The sequence below is a fragment of the Palaemon carinicauda genome, chromosome 26 (genome assembly GCF_036898095.1).
Source record: "Palaemon carinicauda isolate YSFRI2023 chromosome 26, ASM3689809v2, whole genome shotgun sequence".
Taxonomy (NCBI): Eukaryota; Metazoa; Arthropoda; class Malacostraca; order Decapoda; family Palaemonidae; genus Palaemon; species Palaemon carinicauda.
Window position 1 is genome coordinate 96,096,879 of NC_090750.1, and position 22,500 is coordinate 96,119,378.

Below are 22,500 nucleotides of genomic sequence, written 5' to 3' on the forward strand. Positions count from 1 at the left end.
AGATAGGAACAATGGCTTATGTAAATGTTCTTTTATATTTTTATGAGGTATTGCATCATGTTTGAGAGAAAATACGCAGTTCTGATATTGTGCCAGGGGCTTTTTAATTTTCCCGAAAATCCTAGAGTTAGAATGTTATCTTTATTTTATTTCGGGGACAAATGGTGGGCGGAGCTAGCTGACTGAGAGAGCCGTCTAGCGTTGCGTGGGTATGCGTTCGAGAGAGTAATATTTGGTAACTCTGTCGCCCTTAGCGCAGCCCCCACGCTTTCAGATCTCCTGGAAACTTTTTGAAGTAGCTAAGTTTCATATAAAGGCAACCCCAAGGTTGCATAAATCAGATAAAGAATTCCAGCCGTGAGACATAGCTATCTCCCCATTTCTTCTCTTCCATACACAGCTCAGTGTATTGTTTTCAAAGTGTTCAGTGAAATATCAATGTTTTGGTGTGACGGGTTTTTGTAAAAATAGTGAGTACTTATAGAAATTCTCATAAAGTTTTTGTAAACAGCCCTGTAGGAAGGTGATAGGTACTTGCCTCGTGATCTGGTTATTCATTTTCATTGAGTATAAAAATTATATGTTATATTCAGATTTAATTTCAAGTGAAACAAGTAATTGTATAATTTTCATAAGTATTTCTTTTGTATTAGTTTAAGGTTTATTCACATAATATTTCCAGTCAAGTATATATATATATATATATATATATACACACATATATATGCATAAATATATGTAAGTTTTATTCAGAATAAACATTTCAAGTGATTTATTGGTTTTATGTAAACTCTTTCAAGTTGTTGGAATTTATATAGAATATATTTATTTTTGTAAAGAGTGTTTTATTTCAACCACCTGTGTTTACTACAACCTTGTTCATATCCTGTAAAGAATCGTAGTAAATAATCTTATAATTATATATATATATATATATATATATATATATATATATATATATATATATATATATATATATATATATATATATCGTCTAATTTGTTTGTTAAGAATAATTGCCTGAATAAAGATTTAAACATTCATGTTATAGACAATATTTATATATATAAAAGTTTGAAAGATATCATTTAATTGTTTTCGATGTAACGAAGGATGGAAATGTAATAGATTTTATCGTATCTTTTTTTATTTAAAAAATAGTGCCTTGTGTCATCTTAAGGATCGAAGAGAAGGAAATATGTAATTGAATGTTAATCCTGGTATTATCCTTAATACATTTCAGTTATCTGAATTTTCGACTTTGTGGGAAGTTCCAATAAATATAATGAAATTAATTTTTCTTATGATACAAGCATACGAATGCATCATCTTTGGCCTATCGAGTTTTCAAATAATTAGCTCTGACAAATAAGGGTATAGTGAGAGTATGCCCATCTGCGTCTTCCAATGCAACTTTAATGGAAAGTTAAGAATTGCTTCTTGTAATCTACATGAGACTAAAATCGAGTGAATGGGAAGGACTTCTGTTCAGACATTGAACCCGTCTTGCAAATAATTTAAAGGCAACTCTACTCGTCCTTTTCCTCCGAACAATAACCCCTTAGCCTCTAGACATATCCAGTTCGTTTACTAGATGAACTACTTTTACTTCTCTCTCTCTCTCTCTCTCTCTCTCTCTCTCTCTCTCTCTCTCTCTCTCTCTCTCTCCTTTTCACTACTCCCATAATTGTTCTGTACGCAATTGTAGATATGCCTTGTTTTAGCTTATAACTTTCAATATCCAATCTAAATGAAATAATTATACCATTTGAGTAAGATGAATAAATAAAAAATAAAAAGTTATATATACAGTAAGTGTATTTTAAATGTATGGGTTTACCCAATCACTTTTCTCCAGGCCACCAGCCGTGGTACAATTCTATACGAATAATATTAAGGAATGGGAGCACTAGAATGTTGAGCGTAGAAAGGATGTGGCTGTATAGAAGAGTGGGGAGGGGGGTGGAATGGTATGACGGAGTGAGCGGGTATGTGGCCGGTCACTACAATGGGCGTTCCTTGCCCTTCCCTTGGGAAGGAAAGATGAAGGTAGAGAAAGAGAGAGAGAGAGAGAGATAATTCGTCTATTATTTAGCTGACCAACAGTGGCAGCCGGTTCGTATATAAACCGGAGCTCCTCACTGTTTGATATCATTCTCGTCCGAACTCAGCAACCGCACCATGAAGTCTGTAAGTGTTGGAGACTATTTCTTTCTGTAACAGAAAACCTCCAGACTTTTTTTACATTCCAGAACAAAAGTCTTTATTTCATTTGATCCTACAATTTTATGTAACTGAGTCTTTCCACTGCTATTGTTATCTTCACTGGAAATATTCCATAACCAACTTTTCTTTTCTAAACTCTTGCCATGTTATCAATAACAAAAGATCTTTAAAGATGATTGTTCTATTGTTACTGGTACTATTTAATTTATAGTTTATATCTTATATTATCTCTTGTTACAGTGAATCCATAAGCACACTGAAAATTATCTGTAGCAAAAACACCCTTTTATCATTTTTATATTGTAGATTTTCTCTGATAATTACTCCATATAAGCATTAATGACCTACATTAGATATAAGAAATAATGGAATTTTAGGAAATATGGGATCATCTATTTTCTTTAAGTCTAGTTCGATGAGGCTGCGAGCCCCATGGTTTTTTCCCATCTTGATTGCTACCCTCTACAGTCATCTAACTACCAAGACGTAATTCACTACTAAAGAAAAAAAAATAGTATATATATATATATATATATATATATATATATATATATATATATATATATATATATATATATATATATATACAATTTATATATATATATATATATATATATATATATATATATATATATATATATATATATATATATATATATAATTTAATATATATATATATATATATATATATATATATATATATATATATATATATATATATATATATATATATATATATATATATATATATATATATATTCCATCAGGCTGTTTCATTACCCAGTCTGTATCGGTCGCAAATTGAACACAACAAAATTAATTGGGTGTCATTAAGGATACTCTCATGTTTTCAACATTAAATGGAAGAAAGAGAGAGGGAAAGATCTAAACAAGTTTCATATTATTTTTGAGGGGAAAGTTTGGTGTGACAAGGAGACTCGAGCGGTTTAGGAGTTCTTGGAGGAATAAAAATACTCCAATTAAGATTATTCTATTCGATGGTGCTGACCAATTTTAAGGTTAAAACCGTGGAGTGAACCACAATAACACCCAGTTATTCTCTTATAACCTTCCATTGAATTAGATACCGTTACAAACCAATCGCCCTGAGAATACAGAATAAAAAAAGAAAAAAAAAATTCTTCAGTATTATCAAGTATTACGTAAGTTGAGGCAGAGTTAATTACGAGTACCTTTCAACTCGACTTATGTGAAAATAATGAAATCTTCACTTTACATACGGAGCTTAAGAAAAAAAAAACCCACTTGGAAAATTTAGGTATCAAGTAATTTCTTGAATACCTTTTCACATAATTTTTCATTGCATTTGCTTTTCAGGTCATCTTCTCTACTCTCATTGCTCTGGCCACTGCCGCCCCACAGTACAATTACAATGCCCCTCCTCCTCCACCGCCTGCCCCTGCCCCTGCCTACGGAGCCCCCTCCACCAGAGTGTCTACATTCGAAGTAGCACCTCCAGTCGCCATTTTGAGGGATGACCGAACCCACGATGAATTCGGAAGATTCTCCGTCGACTTCGAGGCCGAGAACGGCATCGTCTTCTCTCAGTCAGGATCTCCTGATGGCCCAGAAGGCGCCGTCGTCAAGGCTGGCCAATATTCGTAAGTAGAATACCATCATTAAACTGGCGGTTTTTTTTTTTTAGTTCATTTAACCTCAACGGGACTTCTATCAATACTTGTCCTTCCTTGATACATTTCCCAATGGGAATAGTTACTGTCTCCTTTCATATTTACGAGAAATGTTTGTATCTGTAGCGTATCTATCCTTCCAGATACACTGCTCCTGATGGTACCCTGGTAGAAGTAAGATACGTTGCTGACGAAAACGGCTTCCAGCCCCAATCGCCCCTTCTCCCAGTGGCTCCCGAATTCCCCCACCCAATTCCCCAGTTCGTCCTCGACCAGATTGCGAAGGCTGCTGAGGAAGACGCTGCAGCCGCCCGTGCAGCAGCTTCTACTCCTGTTCAGTCTTACAGTGCTCCAGTGCCTCCTTCAAATACCTACGGCCAACCCCAGTAAGCATTTCTTCTGAGACTCACCCAGGCAAAATCACTGGTAAAAGTTGTCGAGAGTCATGGAATCGTCCAACTGATGTCGACTGCTAAGTTTCCCCAGACAATTTTGCGCAACATGTCTTTCGATTGTCTGAAGTTCTTGTTTACTTCATTTGCTGTATAGTCTCCTTCTATAATATTCTTTCTTGTTATTTTTTTTTCTTTACATTTGGTAGGCTTTAATCCCTACAGATTTTTATTTTTGTATATACTCCTTGTACTGTGCTGCCCGTACTTCCAGAATAAATGTATTACATCATATTCGTGGTCATGTACTTTATTTTTACCTTTACTTTCCTTATATCATCAGTTCTTACAATTTAGTCTTTTAAAGATGTGTCCAATAACCCTAAGATATAAAAAGCTCCAATTTCATATATTTTTGAACATCACTTCATATAATTTGAAAATTAACATAATCTTAGAATTTATTAAAAGAAGGTCATACCTTAATCAAACTGAAATGTGTAGCGGTCAAAATATATTGTGTTGCTATGAACCCTTTGACACTTTTGCCCTTATAAAAGTCGGGGTGAGGTACAGCACATATGGCCTTTGAAAAAGAATTGACGTTCTTATTTTTCAAATCTGTACCTGCAAACTATAACAGATTAAGGGCTTTTTTTATCTTTTTTTTTGGTTTGATATTGGCAAACGATTGAAACTTTTATTAATGTAGAAAAAAAAAATTAACATTCCAGTTTTCGAAAAAATTTCGGAAATTTTTAGGAAAAATTTTCGGAAATTTTCGAAAAAATTTTCGGAAAAATTTTCGAAAAAACTTTCGGAAAAATTTTCGAAAAAAATTTCGGAAAATTTTTCGAAAATGCTAAAAAAATAATAAAAAATGGAAGTTGAAAGGGGATTTTAAAAAAGAAACCGTAAATATGTTATTTAGAAATTCTTAGAAAATACAGTGATTACGTTTGAGGATTTTTTCTAACACGCTAATGGTGTAGAATTGTAGGTCTTTCACGTGGATGTATCATCTTTCCAATAAAAGTATAATTAGTGAGGTGTAAATTAATAAATAATAGTTTTTTTTTTCGGAGCGAAAATTTCAGATTTTCTAATCTACTTAAGTTTGCGTTTTTCCTTAATACGAGATAACAAATAGAGATAAGGAAAATTTAAGGATATAATTGTAAAGCTGATTAAATTTACAATAAAAGAAAGGAATAAAACATTTATGTATAGTTGGTAAAATATTGAGTAATTACCATTAGAAAACGGAGTAAGTCTTGGAATTTTGTAGTAGGTGTTTTTCAGATAAAATGTTTTGTATATAAGTATTAACACTTTTATGTTGCTTAATATACTATATAAAAGTACAAAGAATGTGATTTTTAATTATGTATGAGACATATATATTACAGTTATTGTCATACACACAAATCCACCTAGAACAAATAAATTATACGAGATCGTAAATTGCCATATAAAAAAAGAAAAAAAAAAAGCAAAGCTATGAAGCGTCAATGTGGGGAACAAAAGCAAATTTTTTTTCCTGTAAGAAATAACATTCATTATCAAAGTTCTTACAATAAATGTGTATGCCAGCAAACGAAAAATTAAATATATACTGTATATATATATATATATATATATATATATATATATATATATATATATATATATATATATATATATATATATATATATATATGGATAAATATCAACACAACATCGTGTTCAAATAGAAATAAATTTCTACCTCATACTTGGGATCGAACGCTAGCTCCTTATATATATATATATATATATATATATATATATATATATATATATATATATATATATATATATATATATATATATATATATATATATATATATATAAGCAAAGTTGAATATAAAAGCAAAAAATGAAAGCATTTATACACAATGCCTAATACAAAAGTAGGTCAAGTGGATGCAAAGACAAGGCAAACAGGGTAATTCTCTCAGACCTCGCGAAATTTTCTTTTCTCGTCTGTATATTTACTATGCAACGTCTCCTAATAATTATAACGTAGTTGAAGTAAAATTAACAACAATTCAGGGTATATTACGGCAAAACAAGATGCAAAAGATACTTGGGTAAAAATATGCCACATTGGAGATTGGCATAGGCCAAATGTCCCTCTACCATCTACCCTCTCGTGGTGTGAGTTTTGTTTTCATTGAGTAATGTGTGAATTTATGCTAACTTTCCCTGAAAATTAGTTATGTATGATGTGGTAATTTGTGCCTTTGGATCATTTACGGCAAAAAAATATTTTCACGCGTCATTGTATCATCGGATCACCAGAAGGTTAAATGGAAGCTTCATATTCCACTTTTACTGGCAAATTCAAAACCTCTTGATAGGACATTGGAACAAATGAAGACCCATTTTAAATCAAATTAACCTTTCATTGACTGTAAATTAAAGGTTTAAGAAAGGCATCTATTGTAATATGAAGAGTTCAGTTGCACTATGCAAAACGATGTACATATCTTACATTTCAACTCAATGATATCATGACTTGATTTACAAAGAGGATCGCCAGGTAAAGAAAATAACACAACACATATGGGTTGCAATGACCTAATGAAAATTACAAAACGGTTTTGCATCAATGTATTATGGATGTCCTTTCCCTGGGTGTATCTCTTACTCAGAGTTAGAATAGGTAATGACAGATTGTGTGAGTGGGCTGTTAGGCTGTAACTGAGAGTTGAGGTGAATGCAATTGCCTTTATTTCAACATATAGTTAGTTTATATAAAAAAGAAAAAATTCCGGGCAAGAATGCAACAGAAATTCAAACAAAAGAATTCATGAAAAGTCAGATTTAAATAGGTTCTGTTAACAGTGAGTGATAGAGCACTATATATAAAAAAAATGTCGTTACAGTGTACGAGCATGTGTGAATTACGTGGGGTATATGGCTCTTTCCTCCTAAAAAAGAGGTGTACAGTAGGAAGGTCATTTTGCAGGAGATACCCAGGTTTTAGGTGATCAATGAAGACCCAGTCTTTATTGCCACGAATGTTAATTAAGAAAGCCTTCGGATTACGGGGAATCATGAGGAAAGGATCCTTGTAAGAGTTCACTAGCGGTGACTTGCTAGTGTCATTGAGCAGGAAAACGTAAGTAGCAAAGTGCAAATTTGTCAGTATGTGTTGCTTAGCTGGGGCTTGTATGTTTGGCAGCATGGAATAAATTTTCCCACAAAGTAACTTAGGCACTGGAGATTGTCGAAGGAGGTTGCAGATGGAAAAAATTTGGCATGAACACCCAACTGGTCTCCATGCAACATTTCAGTTGCTGAGACATCTAGGGAATCTTTAGGAGTGGTTCTTAGTCCAAGGAGGGCCAGGTAAGTTGATTAAACCAGTTGGAGTCATTGCAGTGGATATAAAAGCTGCTTTGAAGGTACAATGAAAAAGTTCGACTATTCCATTGGCAGCAGAGTTGCAGGTGGTTGTGTGATGTAGTGTGATTTTCAGGAGATTCACTAATGATATCCAAAGTTGAGAGATGAAAGTGGTACCCTTGTCAGAGATAATATACTCAGGGATACCAAATCTTGTTATCCACACTGAGAGGAAGGCAGATGTACATGAGGTGGACATTGCAGTTTCCATGGAAATGTAGTCAGGCCAACGAGTCAAGCAGTCTGCCAAAATATCTGGTGCCAGAGGCATGAATCTGGCGAACACTAGGGTCCCCGTTGTCTTGATATCATGATAGGTACCATGTCGGCCAGGAACCAGGGGGGTTTGGCAAAGTTCTGGACAGACTTCCAAGTATGACATGAGGAGGTGGGTGGGTGCACTGATGAGGAGAGCAAGGTCGTAGGGGCAGATGGAAGAAGAGTCGATGAGTAAGAGTGCGTTGACTAGCTGTCGGTGAGCTTCATCAACCAGGACCTCAAATTATGAGAGAAAATTCGCACCAAGGATTGGCAATGTAACTTCAGCAACAGGAAATTTTCAATGATATTTGGTGCTTCCAGAATTTGGAGTGGTTATTGCATAACTGTGGCCAATGGGGGTCAGTAAGTGGCTAGAGAGGTTGTCGGTTGAGGTGTGAGTGAGGTGTGGAATATGTGGGTGGCGGGCGGGTTTGTCGCCACAACGGCTAATCACTTCACGGGGTAGGCGTCTGTGTCCTACAGCATTCGCATGAGCTTGAATGGTTGTCCTCTTCATCATGCACGGAGGCATTGACGGAGGTCTTGAAGGTGGTGAAGTGGCTGTCCATAGGGGCGTCAACTTTGGTCATCAGGTCCTTCATGGGCAAAATACCCATATCGGGTAGGGCAGGCATAGAGGTTCAGGTTGTATCTAAAGGGCACGAACTAAGTTCACCTCAATGAGGAGAGCTATCTGTAGCAGGTTGCAGGCGAGTGATACCGGTCACTTCCCGGAGACTGAGCAAAGCCTTTTGGTCCCTCATCAGTTGTTGGGAGATCTGAAAAAGCTTGGCCATACAGGCAGCTGGCAATGACGAGTACTGCTCCAGGAGGCATTTTTTTAGGGAGGTATACATTAATTATTGGGGCGTCCCTTGGTCTCAAAGCCATCTGTTGATTTCTTGGGACATGTCCTCTGGGATTACACAAGGACACAGTCTGGTTTGTTGCTTGAACGAGTTACACTCTTCATGCAAAACTGAACCTCGGCATGCAGGAACCAGGGTAACGCTTCTTTGCTGGCGAAGTTCAGCAGTTTCATTGAGGCGGCTTGTGTCAAAGAGTCATGTTCGGTGGGCCGCATTGTAACATGTAGGGCATAGCAGTGGCCACCAATTGTGTGACCTCGAGATCAATGCAACTTCCTTTATTTCAACAGATAGCAAGTTTATATACAAAAAGTTCTGGACAAGAATGTCACAAAAATTTAAACAAAATAGTTCATTGAAGTAAAGGCTTGAACAGGATCTGTTTATGGTGAGTGGTAGAGCGAGATATATAAAGAAAAGAAAATACCCTTACAATGTACAAACCTGTGTGTAACACAGGCGGTACAAGATAATAAGATAGGATCTCGAAAACGAAGAATACCATTAAGCCTGGTTGAATTAGTTAACACAATATATATATATATATATATATATATATATATATATATATATATATACATATATATATATATATATATATATATATATATATATGTGTGTGTGGGGGGGGGTGTGTGTGTATTGACATTAGCAGGTTCTTTTAACAGGGGTGGGGTACAAAAAACAAAAACATAAAAGAAAAAAAAAACAGCAAAGCGGTCATTGTCTGACTATTCCTCTCCCCTAGTTAATATTTTTACCCATTTGTTTATGAACCTCCACATTTCTTTCGTTTTTTAAATCTTCTTAAGCCACATAATTGTATAGCGCAAATTGGTCAACTTAGAGCTTCAACCTGTTTCCTTTCTTTCACATTCTCGCATCACTTTCCACAAAAGAGAATTGACTCAACAGTCATCTCCTATATCTCAACAAATTGTGTTCTGCTAACAGTTCATTTCGCTTTCACCTCCTATGCATACCACAAGCTACCTCTCATAGTTCACCTATCTTGACTTAACTCTTTTCTAATAATGTCAATATTCATCACATCGAATACTTCACCTTTCTTCACATTCAGTTCATTGCCACATCCTTGAAGTCTGACTTTTCCTAATTTTGCAATCCACGTTTTCCTCTTGATATTATGTATATAAACTCATTTACCGGTGTATGCCATTTATCAAGTTTATAAGATTTTTAAATCAACTGATTTAAGGAAACTACCGAATTATTTTCTTTCCATGCTAAAATAGACAATTATTACTTCAACTATCTTTTTTATGAAATTTTTAGTAAAAAGGCTTTCCTCGTTTTATTTATTATTATCAATTTCAATGACATATCGAAGTTTACAGGTGATTCATTCCTGGTGCTGATGCACGGTTATATTATAGTCTTTACTACACTTGAATTCAATCCTTTGGAAATTACCAGGTCTTGACTTTTTCTTCCAATTCTTTAGCTAGCATTTGTGCAAACAGAAAATTGAATTTAACGTCATTTATAAAATCTACGGTAATTGTTTAGTATAACATCATACGAATATGCAAATGCAAGCAAAATTGCTATTGTTATCTGAATAGGTTGTTCATAACAAAACAGCGATTTTTCATTCGGTTTTTTACAGCTCTATGCATTACTAACAATACAGTTATCATCTGTTCCCTTTTGTTTTTGTTTTTAACTTATTGAACTAGAATTTGGGATAAAGAGGTGGAGAAAAATCGGATAGTTGTTATTTGGTCTAAAAAAAAGAAACGCGTGTGATACATGAAATTAATCTTTATGGGGGAAAATTTGGTAATTGCCCCACATGGGAGATCCAAAGTAATACAATATATATATATATATATATACAGTATTACTGTAATTTACTTTGTTAACTTTTAGTCCCAAATATTACTATTCTTAACAAAAGATAGATTAATATGTGAAAAATATAAAACTTATCTGCCCTCACAAACCAGTGATATGAATGGGAGTCTGCAGTACAGGTTTACATTTAAGATATTTATAAATCTGTAATGTACTGAGGGAGTACGAATTGGCGAGGGATTACTACATATATATATGTATATATATATATATATATATATATATATATATATATATATATATATATATATACATATGTATGTATGTATATATATATATATATATATATATATATACATAAATATATATATATATGTATGTATATATATATATATATATATATATATATATATATATATGTTTGTATATATATATTTGTATATATATATATATATATATATATATATATATGTGTGCATATATATACATATATATATGTATACATATGTGCATATATATACACATATATATGATCAGCGTATGCTCTTGAGCAGACTCCTCTGTGAAACTTCGAGAGCAATATGGGGTCACTTGATGGAAATTTACTAATAACTGCCTTTTCTGGCTGAAGGGACACAGGGGAAAGAGGATAGGGGCCAAAAATAGGCGTTGGCATTGGACCAAAAAAAAAAAAAAACCCCAATTTTTTTCACCATACACGTCAAATAGAAAGATGGACCCTGTAGTCCCTAGACCCACCGAAACCCATGACCCCCCAACCTTGCCCTATAAGTGTGATATCGAGTCTTGGATTCAAGTTTACTGTCTGACAGGGTACCCTGAGTTAGAAGCTGACATGCGGACTGTCCTTAGTCTTAATATGTCCGGCACTGGTAGAGGCAAGGTGGTCATATTACGCAGTCTTGGATTGCTATTCTTTTAATAAAAACTAAGGGGCCGGATCAGAGATATATGACCTAATAGGGAAACCATACAAGATCTGAACAGGGAAAATGTTAGTGTACTTTGGAGTTTTCCAAACTCTCCCCAGTCAATGTTGCCAAAGGGTGCTCTTGTTAAGTTGAGACACTTAATAGACTTCACAACATGACTCGGCATGACTGTTTCATTGTAGGTAATGTGATGAGGTCACTGCATGTCAAAATGCCCATCGCTTCATGAAGTTTTGGAATTCTTTGCTAGTGAAATATGGTCCTTCATCAGTCACAAGGCAAAGGGTAATACAAACAGAAATATCAACAGAAGATCTTGATGGTATTGGAGGCGATAGTATCACCTTTACAGGGAACAACAGTCTATCCTGAGACTCAGTCAACGACAACTAGGAAGGACATTCTTACTGCAACAGAGACTTGGGTTGAAATGGACTTGAATGCTCTTGTAGGGAAGTAATCTTTCATTAATTGTTCCTGTTATTGACTCAGCGGCAATACCTGACATGGTTCATAAGCTCGAACAGTGTTGGTGATAAAAAGCTAGAAAGCTACCTACCTTTTCTAATGTTTAATTGCCATGTATATAAGCCAAGGTACAATACTAGACAGGATCAGGAGCTAAAACTCTTGCTCCATACTGGACAAGATCACCATTGGAATAGAGATCGATCCATAGCCTCCAAGGAGTTGTGAAGGTTAAATTGATGGAGGTGAACCCTGAAATAACACAGCCGAGGAGACGAATATAGGTAGTGTCCACTCCTGCTGTGACTAAAAGATCTTGAAACGTTCTATCAGGATCTCTGGGTTAAGAATCTTTCCATGGTAGTTATGGCATCAGAAGCAGGACCTGAGATCTTGTTATTATCATTATTATTATCAATTGCTAAGCTACAACCCTTGTTGGAAAAGCAGGATGCTATAAGCCTAGGGGCTCCAACAGGGAAAATAGCCCAGTGAGGAAAGGATAGAAGGAAAGATAAAATATTTTAGGAAGAGTAACAACATTAAAATAAATATTTCCTATATAAACTATAAATACTTTAACAAAACAAGAGGAAGAAAAAATTAAATAGAACAGTGTGCCTGAGTGTACCCTCAAGCAAGAGAACTCTAACCACAGACAGTGGAAGACCATGGTACAGAGGCTATGGCACTACCCAAGACTAGAGAACAATGGTTTGATTTTGGAGTGTCCTTCTCCTAGAAGAGATGCTTACCAAGAGGAAAATAGCCACTGAACAATTACAGTGCAGTAGTTAACCCCTTGGGTGAAGAAGAATTGTTTGGTAATCTCAGTGTTGTCAGGTGTATGAGGACAGAGGAGGATCTGTAAAGAATAGGTCAGACTATTCGGTGTATGTGTGGGCAAAGGGAAAGTGAACTGTAACCAGAGAGAAGAATCCAATGTAGTACTGTCTGACCAGTCAAAGGACCCCATAACTCTCTAGTGGTAGTATCTCAACAGGCACCTGGTGCCCTGGCCAACCTACTACCTACTACCTTGTCTTCTTGTGAGGGGTGACTGACTAGGAGCTCGTGACAAGGCGTCAGTTATGATGAGTAACTTGCCAGAAAGCCCCACAGCTGTGAAGAGAGATGGTAAAACCTTCTCATTTTGGTGCTGAAAGTGGGGATTCTCAACAGCATCCAGGGTGGTGTTCTATCATTATCATGAAGTTCTTTTGGCTTGCTACAGCCTATATTTTAGTATTGTCCATAAGATTAATGACCAACATCTCCAACTTGATAGTGGCATAACAAGTCTCAGTGTCTGTAAGAGACTGAAAACCACACTTAACTAGACGTAGGTGCTCACTACCATGACCCCACAGGAGTGCATATCCAAGCCATGAAGGCCTGAAGAATCTGTCTGTAGTATGACGGATAGGTCAGGGGTGAGAAGGTCGAGATAAGGTGGACAGACAAGGACCGATTTAACATGTTAGAATTCTTCATCGTCCAATCCCCAGATGAATGTTCTCTTGTTGCTCATCAAGGGTTGCGCAGGGATTGGGATACATTGAAAACTTCATGGGTGAACTTTACCAGCTGGTTGATCAGACCCATGAATGGTCAGGTATCCACAGAAAGACAAAGTAGGTGTAGGAACCACAAAGTTGTCTTTGTTGAGAGTAATCCCAAACTTGTGGCATGTGATAAGAATCTTATGGATATCATGTACATATGCAAGGTAATTCTAATTGTAATGAGGTATGTCATCAACAACTTTAACATAATGTTTGATTCTTTGAAGGCCATATTGTCTTGCAGGCATCATTTGTGAACTGACTGTACGGCATAATGAAGGTAGTCAGATGTTGGTCTTCTGGTAAGTTCTGATTGCCAGCACCCCCTAAGGGTATCATCTCAGGTAAAATACAGAGTCTTTGGGTCTACAATATGAATGACGGTGAAAGGTATTGACAAAGGGCCAGCGGGTTATGCTGGTTGGAGAGGTCAACTGTGAAGTGTACTCTTAGGCCATTCTTAGTGATGATGACTAGGGGATGACACCGATTTCAAGGGTCATCACCGGCAGGTTTGAATATTCACATGATATAGTTTTGAATAAAAAAAGGATTTTGTCTTGGCGTGTGGATGGCAAAAGATACAGAATCATCCCTAAAAGGAATCCTCATAGGGGTATCTGCAATGATTTTGAGATAATTCAACATCAAATTCTCTTTGTAGACTAACATATCTTTAGATCTAAATAGGAAGTAATAATTGGCACTTAAAGGTAGTTTCGTGGCTGATATAGGTAGCTCTTTACAGCTGGTAGTATATTTAACCTCTAAAATAAGCTTAAGGAATTCTTTAAATGTTAATTCTTCACAATGACCACGGGACAAGAGAGGAGTCTGAATACTTTTATGAATTCTGCACGTCTTTCACGGACCTTGAAGGAGGATGATTCGACAATTGTTACTGCGGTACTATCACATTCTGTTTAGTAACAGTACCACTGCTACTTCCGCTGTAAGTATTGAACTTGTTCACATAGTTATTACTGAGCTGGTTTCCATGGTTCGGCGAATACTTGACACTTGGTCGGAACGACGGTTGAAACTTGATACGCGAGGAGGATTTAAGACTGATAATATTATAATCTTCACTCAGCGAATCGGCTTTATCAAGTTTCTTCACCTCTCTCTCTCTCTCTCTCTCTCTCTCTCTCTCTCTCTCTCTCTCTCTCTCTCTCTCTCTCTCTCTCTCTCTCTCTCTCAAGTACGTTCAAATATTTTTCAGGAATTTTAATAAAGCAAAGAAGAGGAAGCATATACCCATTGAAAAGAGAGATAGATTTGTTATAACAACAGAAGATGAAGAAAGGCAACATTGGATGGAAAACTTTAGTCAGGTCATGAATGGGATTTATGAAGTGAATAATTTGATTGATATACCTGAAGCTGATGAAGACATTGATATTCTCAAGAGGGAATTTAGTGTGTTTGAAGTCGAAGCTACCATTGAAAAACTCACGAGATGTAAAACCCCTAAATATAATGGAATAACTGCGGAGATGATATTGGTCGAAAATTAAGTGACTCCCAGAATATTTACAAGATTATTTTGTAGAATGTGGCATTAAGAGACAAAACCTGATATATGGAAGCTAGGAGTATTGGTGAAAATGACAAAAACGGAGACCTGACTAAATGCAATAATTACATAGGCATTACATGTACGTAAGTTGTCATTAAAATATAAAGTATGCTCATCCTAACGAGACTAGAGAGAAAGATTGGTGAAAAGCTGAGAGATGAAAAAGCAGAATTTAAAAAAGGTAGAAGTTGTACTTAGTAGATTTTTATTTCAAGACAAGTTGGACAGCAATGTGTTGGATATAGAAATCCACTTTTGGTGGCATTTGTCGACTATGATTAAGCCTGTGATAGTGTGCACCGTCAAATTTTGTGGAGAGCCCTGCATTATTATGGAGTTCCTCTTGAATATGTAAATTTGATTAAGACTGTTCATGAGCATAGCAAGTGAAAATTTAATGTTAATGGAGTCCTATCAAATAAATTTCCAGTGAACAGCGGAGTATTCCGAGCGGAGTATTCTGAGGGAATGTGTTGTCACCTATGTTGATTATCTTCCTCATGGGTTTTGTAATGCATAGAACAGTTGGGGATGGTGAAGGATTCTACTGGATTGGTAACAGGAAATTAGATAAAATATCATTGGAAGGAGAAAGGATTAATGAGGTGGAATCATTGAAATATTTAGGAACTATGATCCTCTAATACAGGATCTTTAGAATTGGAGATTAATGAAAGATTGTAAAAAGCATATCAGACAATGGTGATGTTAAGTAGAATTTAATTATCAAATCACCTGAAATTATATATAAAAATCAGGCCGTATACCAGTTTAGTGAGGTCGATGTTACTGTATGGACATGAGTCGTGGTATGACAATGAAACAAATCTATCTGATTTTTAGATTTGAAAACAAAGCCTTCAGAAGAATATTGTGAGTTAAATGGCAGGACAGGATTAGAAACGAAACTATAAGAGAGTTTACTCGAATGCCATTTGTGGATGAGATCACGGGCAGAGGTGGATGCAGATGGTTTGCACATGCTCTCCACACTCCCCACGAGAGATTAGTTCACCAGACTTTCAACTGGGCTCCATAAGGCCCTAAAAGAGTTGGAAGACCCTGGCCTAAATGCCTGAGGTCTATGAAGTGTGAAGTACTAGATGATGAGTGGAGAAATATTGATATAAAAGCTCAAGATAGGGATGACTGGCGAAGTCTAACTTAGGCCCTTTGCGTGAATATGCATAGGAAGAGATGATGATGATGATGATAACGTATTCTCTTTTTGCCTGATTCAAAATCTAATGTGCACTTTCTGAGGGATACTGGTGTTTGATGTTGTCTTCTCTTTTACCAAATTCTCTCTTATGGGAATAACCCAGTCATTCGAAGACTGGTGATGTCTGCCTGATGGTTGCCAATGGATCATCTATCAACACTCACGGCTATGAGACACAATACCGTCGAAATTCCATCTTCGCCGACTTTACACTAACTCTGATCTCTGATCGGTGTGTATTTCCTCGCTCATTTCCACCTTCTAGTTAGTGTCGTACATTAATGCTTAATCAATGCTGGTCCTTATTTGTCCACACCTTTAACACCTGCCTCCTCTGAACTCTCTCTCCACGTCAGCATGCCGACTGATGTCTTCGGCCACCTTTTCACTTTATATCTGTACATCTTCCACTCAGAACTATGCCAGATTGCATGGTTCCTACTAAGCACAGGGTTCATCACCATATCAGGATGAAGGGGCCACCAATATTTGCAAGATTCAAACTTTGGCACAAGACCATTTGGCAGCTGCTAAATGTACATTTTGGGAGAGGAAAAAAATGATCCTTTGTCAAAGAACCTTAAGCCTATGGTCCATGTCCCTACACATCATCCTGATCATATGGGTGACCTTAATGAGGCTTAAAATGATGACTTAGGAGGTCAATATTCCGGATGGTTAAATGATGTAATTAGTGATGAAATCTATAGTGGACCTAGTCATCGGAGGATCTTATTATATTTGAATATCACACTGGGAATCAAGGTAACATAGGAAAAACACATTTAATGATGAAGCACATTGTAATGACATGAGAAGGATATCAGTTTGGCAGAAGACCTTAGCATGGTAAGTGAATGAATAGAAGTTGTAAAAACATTGAAAAAGAAGACTGTTAATCATTATAGCAGGAAGAAAGTCACCAGACTAGAAAGCGTTTCTAAGAATGTTTGTTTAAGGTAAAAACAAAAGTGGAATGACATTCTAGAGAAATTAGGTTTTCAAGCAAGAAAGTTTTCAGACCATTTAAAAGAAAAGTAAAGGAATGAATCGAAATAAAAGCATAAATCGACATGCAACTAAGGAATTCTTTATGCTGGGGTCACACCTCGGCGATACAGCCGTGGCGATGCGGTGAGCTGTGGATTTAAGCTAGATTTTTAGCATATCACCATACATCCCCATTCATCCCAGGTGTGTTTCGTGATAAATGTCGTCGTCACGTGTGCAATACATCCTGGGTTGCCACGCTCCGTCACAACACTGTTGGACAGAATGAAACCTGCTCTATTTTTTCGTCTTGTATGCGATGAAGGTCGGGCACCTGCGGTACAACGAGTGCAAACAGATAACACATGGCATTACTCGTGTTCTGTTCCGCCTTTCAAAACTTTATATGCGGTATACCTCCCTATGGGAGACATGGCAACATGTATCACTGCCCATGTGTTCAGCGGTGTTTTATATATATATATATATATATATATATATATATATATATATATATATATATATATATATATATATACAGGTATTAATATATATTATATATAAATATATATATATATATATATATATATATATATATATATATATACATACAGAGAGAGAGAGAGAGAGAGAGAGAGAGCTCATTGAAGTAGGTGGACGGCATAGAAAAAATAGGAAATAGGGTTGATCAAATACTCTTATGCAGTTATGGTTTGAGAGAGAGAGAGAGAGAGAGAGAGAGAGAGAGAGAGAGAGAGAGAGAGAGAGAGAGAGAGAGCTCATTGAAGTAGATGGACGGCATGGAAAAAATATGAAATAAGGTTGGTCAAATACTCTTATGCAGTTATGGTTTGAGAGAGAGAGAGAGAGAGAGAGAGAGAGAGAGAGAGAGAGCTCATTGAAGTAGGTGGACGGCATAGAAAAAATAGGAAATAGGGTTGATCAAATACTCTTAGACTGTTATGGTTTGAGAGAGAGAGAGAGAGAGAGAGAGAGAGAGAGAGAGAGAGAGAGAGAGAGAGAGAAGTGCAGTTATAATCTGGGGAAGAGAGAGAGAAAGAGAGAGAGTGGAGTGGGGTTATAATCTAGGAGCGAGAGAGAGAGAGAGAGAGAGAGAGAGAGAGAGAGAGAGAGAGAGAGAGAGAGAGCTCATTGAAGTAGGTGGACGGCATAGAAAAAATAGGAAATAGGGTTGATCAAATACTCTTATGCAGTTATGGTTTGAGAGAGAGAGAGAGAGAGAGAGAGAGAGAGAGAGAGAGAGAGAGAGCTCATTGAAGTAGATGGACGGCATAGAAAAAATATGAAATAAGGTTGGTCAAATACTCTTATGCAGTTATGGTTTGAGAGAGAGAGAGAGAGAGAGAGAGAGAGAGAGAGAGAGAGAGAGAGAGAGTGAGAGAGAGCTCATTGAAGTAGGTGGACGGCATAGAAAAAATAGGAAATAGGGTTGATCAAATACTCTTAGACAGTTATGGTTTGAGAGAGAGAGAGAGAGAGAGAGAGAGAGAGAGAGAGAGAGAGAGAGAGAGAGAGAGAGAGAGAGAAGTGCAGTTATAATCTGGGGAAGAGAGAGAGAAAGAGAGAGAGTGGAGTGGGGTTATAATCTAGGAGCGAGAGAGAGAGAGAGAGAGAGAGAGAGAGAGAGAGAGAGTGAGAGAGAGCTCATTGAAGTAGGTGGAGAGCATAGAAAAAATAGGAAATAAGGTTGATCAAATACTCTTAGACAGTTATGGTTTGAGAGAGAGAGAGAGAGAGAGAGAGAGAGAGAGAGAGAGAGAGAGAGAAGTGCAGTTATAATCTGGGGAAGAGAGAGAGAAAGAGAGAGAGTGGAGTGGGGTTATAATCTAGGAGCGAGAGAGAGAGAGAGAGAGAGAGAGAGAGAGAGAGAGAGAGAGAGAGAGAGATAGAATATATTTTGCCATTCAAAATAAAATACAAAGCCTGAACATGGTAACAAATGAAATATAAGATTTGGGTGGATACAAACTTGTTTTTATGATATGAAATGCTTGAGGGAAGGGGTGGAAAATTTCTATATACGGGAGTCCTGTGAATCACGCACGTAACGATCCATATCACATATATATTGCGTACACAAATATCACTACCGCAATGTGCCGGACCAATTGAGATGTCACAACTTCCCCACTGTGAGGCGATCCCATATACAGTGATGTATCGCAGCATGGCTATGTATCCCCATGTATCGCCCTTATTGCTCTGTGCCCGCGGTGTGGATCTCCCCTGGTCGCCTACTCCGCATTATGAGTCAGGTATGCCACAGTGTCCTGCGTTTCGAAAATTATGTGGTGGAATATCGCCTGAGAGCACATGTGGTATTCAAATTTTCGGGATTTTTCCCTAGCTCTGCCAAGGCATATTGCCCAAGTGTGACCTCAGCATTATAAGTCTTTGACCGGTGTATTTGTGTTTTGATCCTAGTATATTTGCCATCTTCCTGCATATTGCAATGCTTAAAATGGTTTAGCCACTGAAAATAACTGGCAGGAACTGCATGTCTATCAAATCAAATGGACATCATTCTTAATCAAGGGGATAAGGTATAGGGATAAAATCTCTTCAGAATTTAAAAATGTATTTCAACATATTATGAATCTTTCCAATAATGGTAAGGGAGGCACAGTGGTTATTACAAAAAGAAGATAGATGTGCCCAACGCAAATGTATACGTACGTCCTACTTCTATGTTAAAATTATTATTATAAAAGGGTGGAGGGGGGGTAGATTGGCCAACCCAGTGAATTGACTCTAGGTCAAGAAGGTAATATTGACATACTAAGACTGCTCCTTTAGTATGATTTGTGTTTATTCTCACTCGAGATCTAATGCACGGAATGAAAGAGAGACTTTTTTTTTTTTTATAAATATATTCTTCGTACCATGCTATGTAAGCGGAATGTGCTAATTATATGGGAACTGGAGCTGTATCATTTCAGAGAAGGACTTCTCGAAGCCTAAATATACTTGTTTTTATAAATCACTGCAACAGATTGTGAACGTTTAAAATTTCAAATGAGTTCATAACAAGTACATGAAAATACTGCAATAGAACTTTATAAAAGGGGTTGGAGATGATGTGGAGGATGGTACTTCTACAGAGATAGTGCCAGTATCATTTCTAGAACATTCTTATTTCTTTATTAATATAAAACCTGAAGATAGTCTTAAAACGGGTAAATCATATTGGTAACAAAACTAGTCACTTTTACAAAAAAAGTATTGGGAAGGAAGATTTTAATGTCCTGTGGGATCAGATAAAAAATTTTCCTTCCAGTCAGTTAAAATGTAGAAAAGGCTCATGTATGGTGTGTTGAATATCCTAGAAAGTGAGTTATTACATGAAATTTCATATCAAAATAGAAATCCAAAATACCTTAAAATTTAATTTGTAGGGAAAAGAAAGAAGTTATTAATGATGAACTAGATGAAAGAGTTGAAATGCAAGCAAGGACGAAAGACCCGTGGTTTAGAGAAAAATATGTAAGTGTAGTATTGAAGCCAAAAACTGGATCCATTCTAAAAAGACACTGACATGCACAGAATAAAAAAACCGAAAGATTATTAAATCAAAAGATTTAATAAAAGAATTAGTAAATTAATTCTATGCTGACCTATGATGATTTTTTATTATGTAAGCATAGCCTTGGAAGAAGAATTTAACACAAATGGTTTCAAAGATCTAGATCTTTAGAAGGAAGATGCGAAGGTGTAGGTAGCATTCAAGTAGAATATTTCGCAGCAAACTGGATAGTAACTGGTGGTGATTTTACAAACGCTATTCAATGTGTTGGGCATATTCAAGGTCACGAAGTAAAGGTATAATAACAATATTTAAGACGAATGGTCTTGAAAAAAAAATTGAGAAATTTGAGGCCAACTACTTTACTTTACTCTTAGATAGTTGCTAAGTTTATAGCCAGAATAATTTATCAAAATACATTTTACGGAGTTCCTAAAAGAATTATTATCCATTGTAATATGTTTTTTTAAGATATGTTAAGCACTATGCAAATGTATATGATAAATAAGTCGCTATTCTAAAAGCGGATCAGTAAAAAGCTTTTTAGAACACCTTTTACGTTGAAAGTTCCCGACTTGTTAAGATAAGGTGGAAAATCGTAATTGAAATATTATAGAAATGCAATGATGATCCCCAATTCACTTGGAAGATTTTCCCAATAACTACTTTGCATTTCAGGCAAAACATAGTATGTTTTTCTTTAATATCTCCCATACTAATTACTTGGGCAGACTGATACTTTTACACAGCACTCTATAAACCTCCCTACAATTTTTGATACGATAATGCATTTTCATATTCTGTTAATTTTATACCTATAGAAATGAATTACAAATGCTACATTTATCCGCGGTCACCATACCTTTTTTACCTGTAAAAAAGTCGTACCTGTATTACAAATAATTTTAAGTTGATAACTTCTATATGGGGTTTTCACCATAGTATTTGTATTAGATTTATTTTATTTCTATTGTAATGTGAAATACAAGTAAAAAAGGAACACCATTCATTTTAATACTTACACAATTTTATTAGTAGGGCGTTTTGTAATATCTCAATTAAGCCAGAGAACAAAATGAACGGGTTGTTAGTAAAAAGTGTGAAGGTGACAAATAAGATGTTTCGGTTTTTATTGTTAAATACTCTTTAAAGATGAGTTTTCACAATAAGTGATGACATATTTTAATGTAATAAAACAACGATAGTGTTTTCAATAATATGTTGTACCATGTGGTATCAAGCAGACTTATTTGTCATGAATATTCATTTCATATATTTATTCTTAGATATCATTTGTGTGTAAATATATATATATATATATATATATATATATATATATATATATATATATATATATATATATATATATATATGTGTGTGTGTGTGTGTGTGTGTGTGTGTGTATATATATATTTATATATATATATATATATATATATATATATATATATATTTATGTATAAATATATATATATACATATATATAAATATATATATATATATATATATATATATATATATATATATA

General features: G+C 35.7%; 2 protein-coding genes across 2 annotated transcripts in view; one reads left to right on the plus strand and one right to left on the minus strand.

Moving 5' to 3' along the window:
- Positions 1–22,500, minus strand: part of LOC137620333 (cuticle protein AMP1A-like) — a 257,324-nt gene that overhangs the window by 38,467 nt on the left and 196,357 nt on the right. The window lies entirely within an intron of this gene.
- On the plus strand, positions 2,078–4,564 carry LOC137620326 (cuticle protein AM1159-like). The gene is made up of 3 exons (XM_068350559.1): positions 2,078–2,190; positions 3,565–3,848; positions 4,022–4,564. Exons 1-3 carry the CDS (start codon positions 2,182–2,184, stop codon positions 4,266–4,268), a joined length of 540 nt encoding a protein of 179 aa, XP_068206660.1. The 5' UTR covers positions 2,078–2,181; the 3' UTR covers positions 4,269–4,564.

Coding starts and splice junctions, on each gene's coding strand:
- LOC137620326 (XM_068350559.1), top strand. Junction 3,849..4,021: donor GTCAAGGCTGGCCAATATTC/GTAAGTAGAATA, acceptor CTATCCTTCCAG/ATACACTGCTCCTGATGGTA.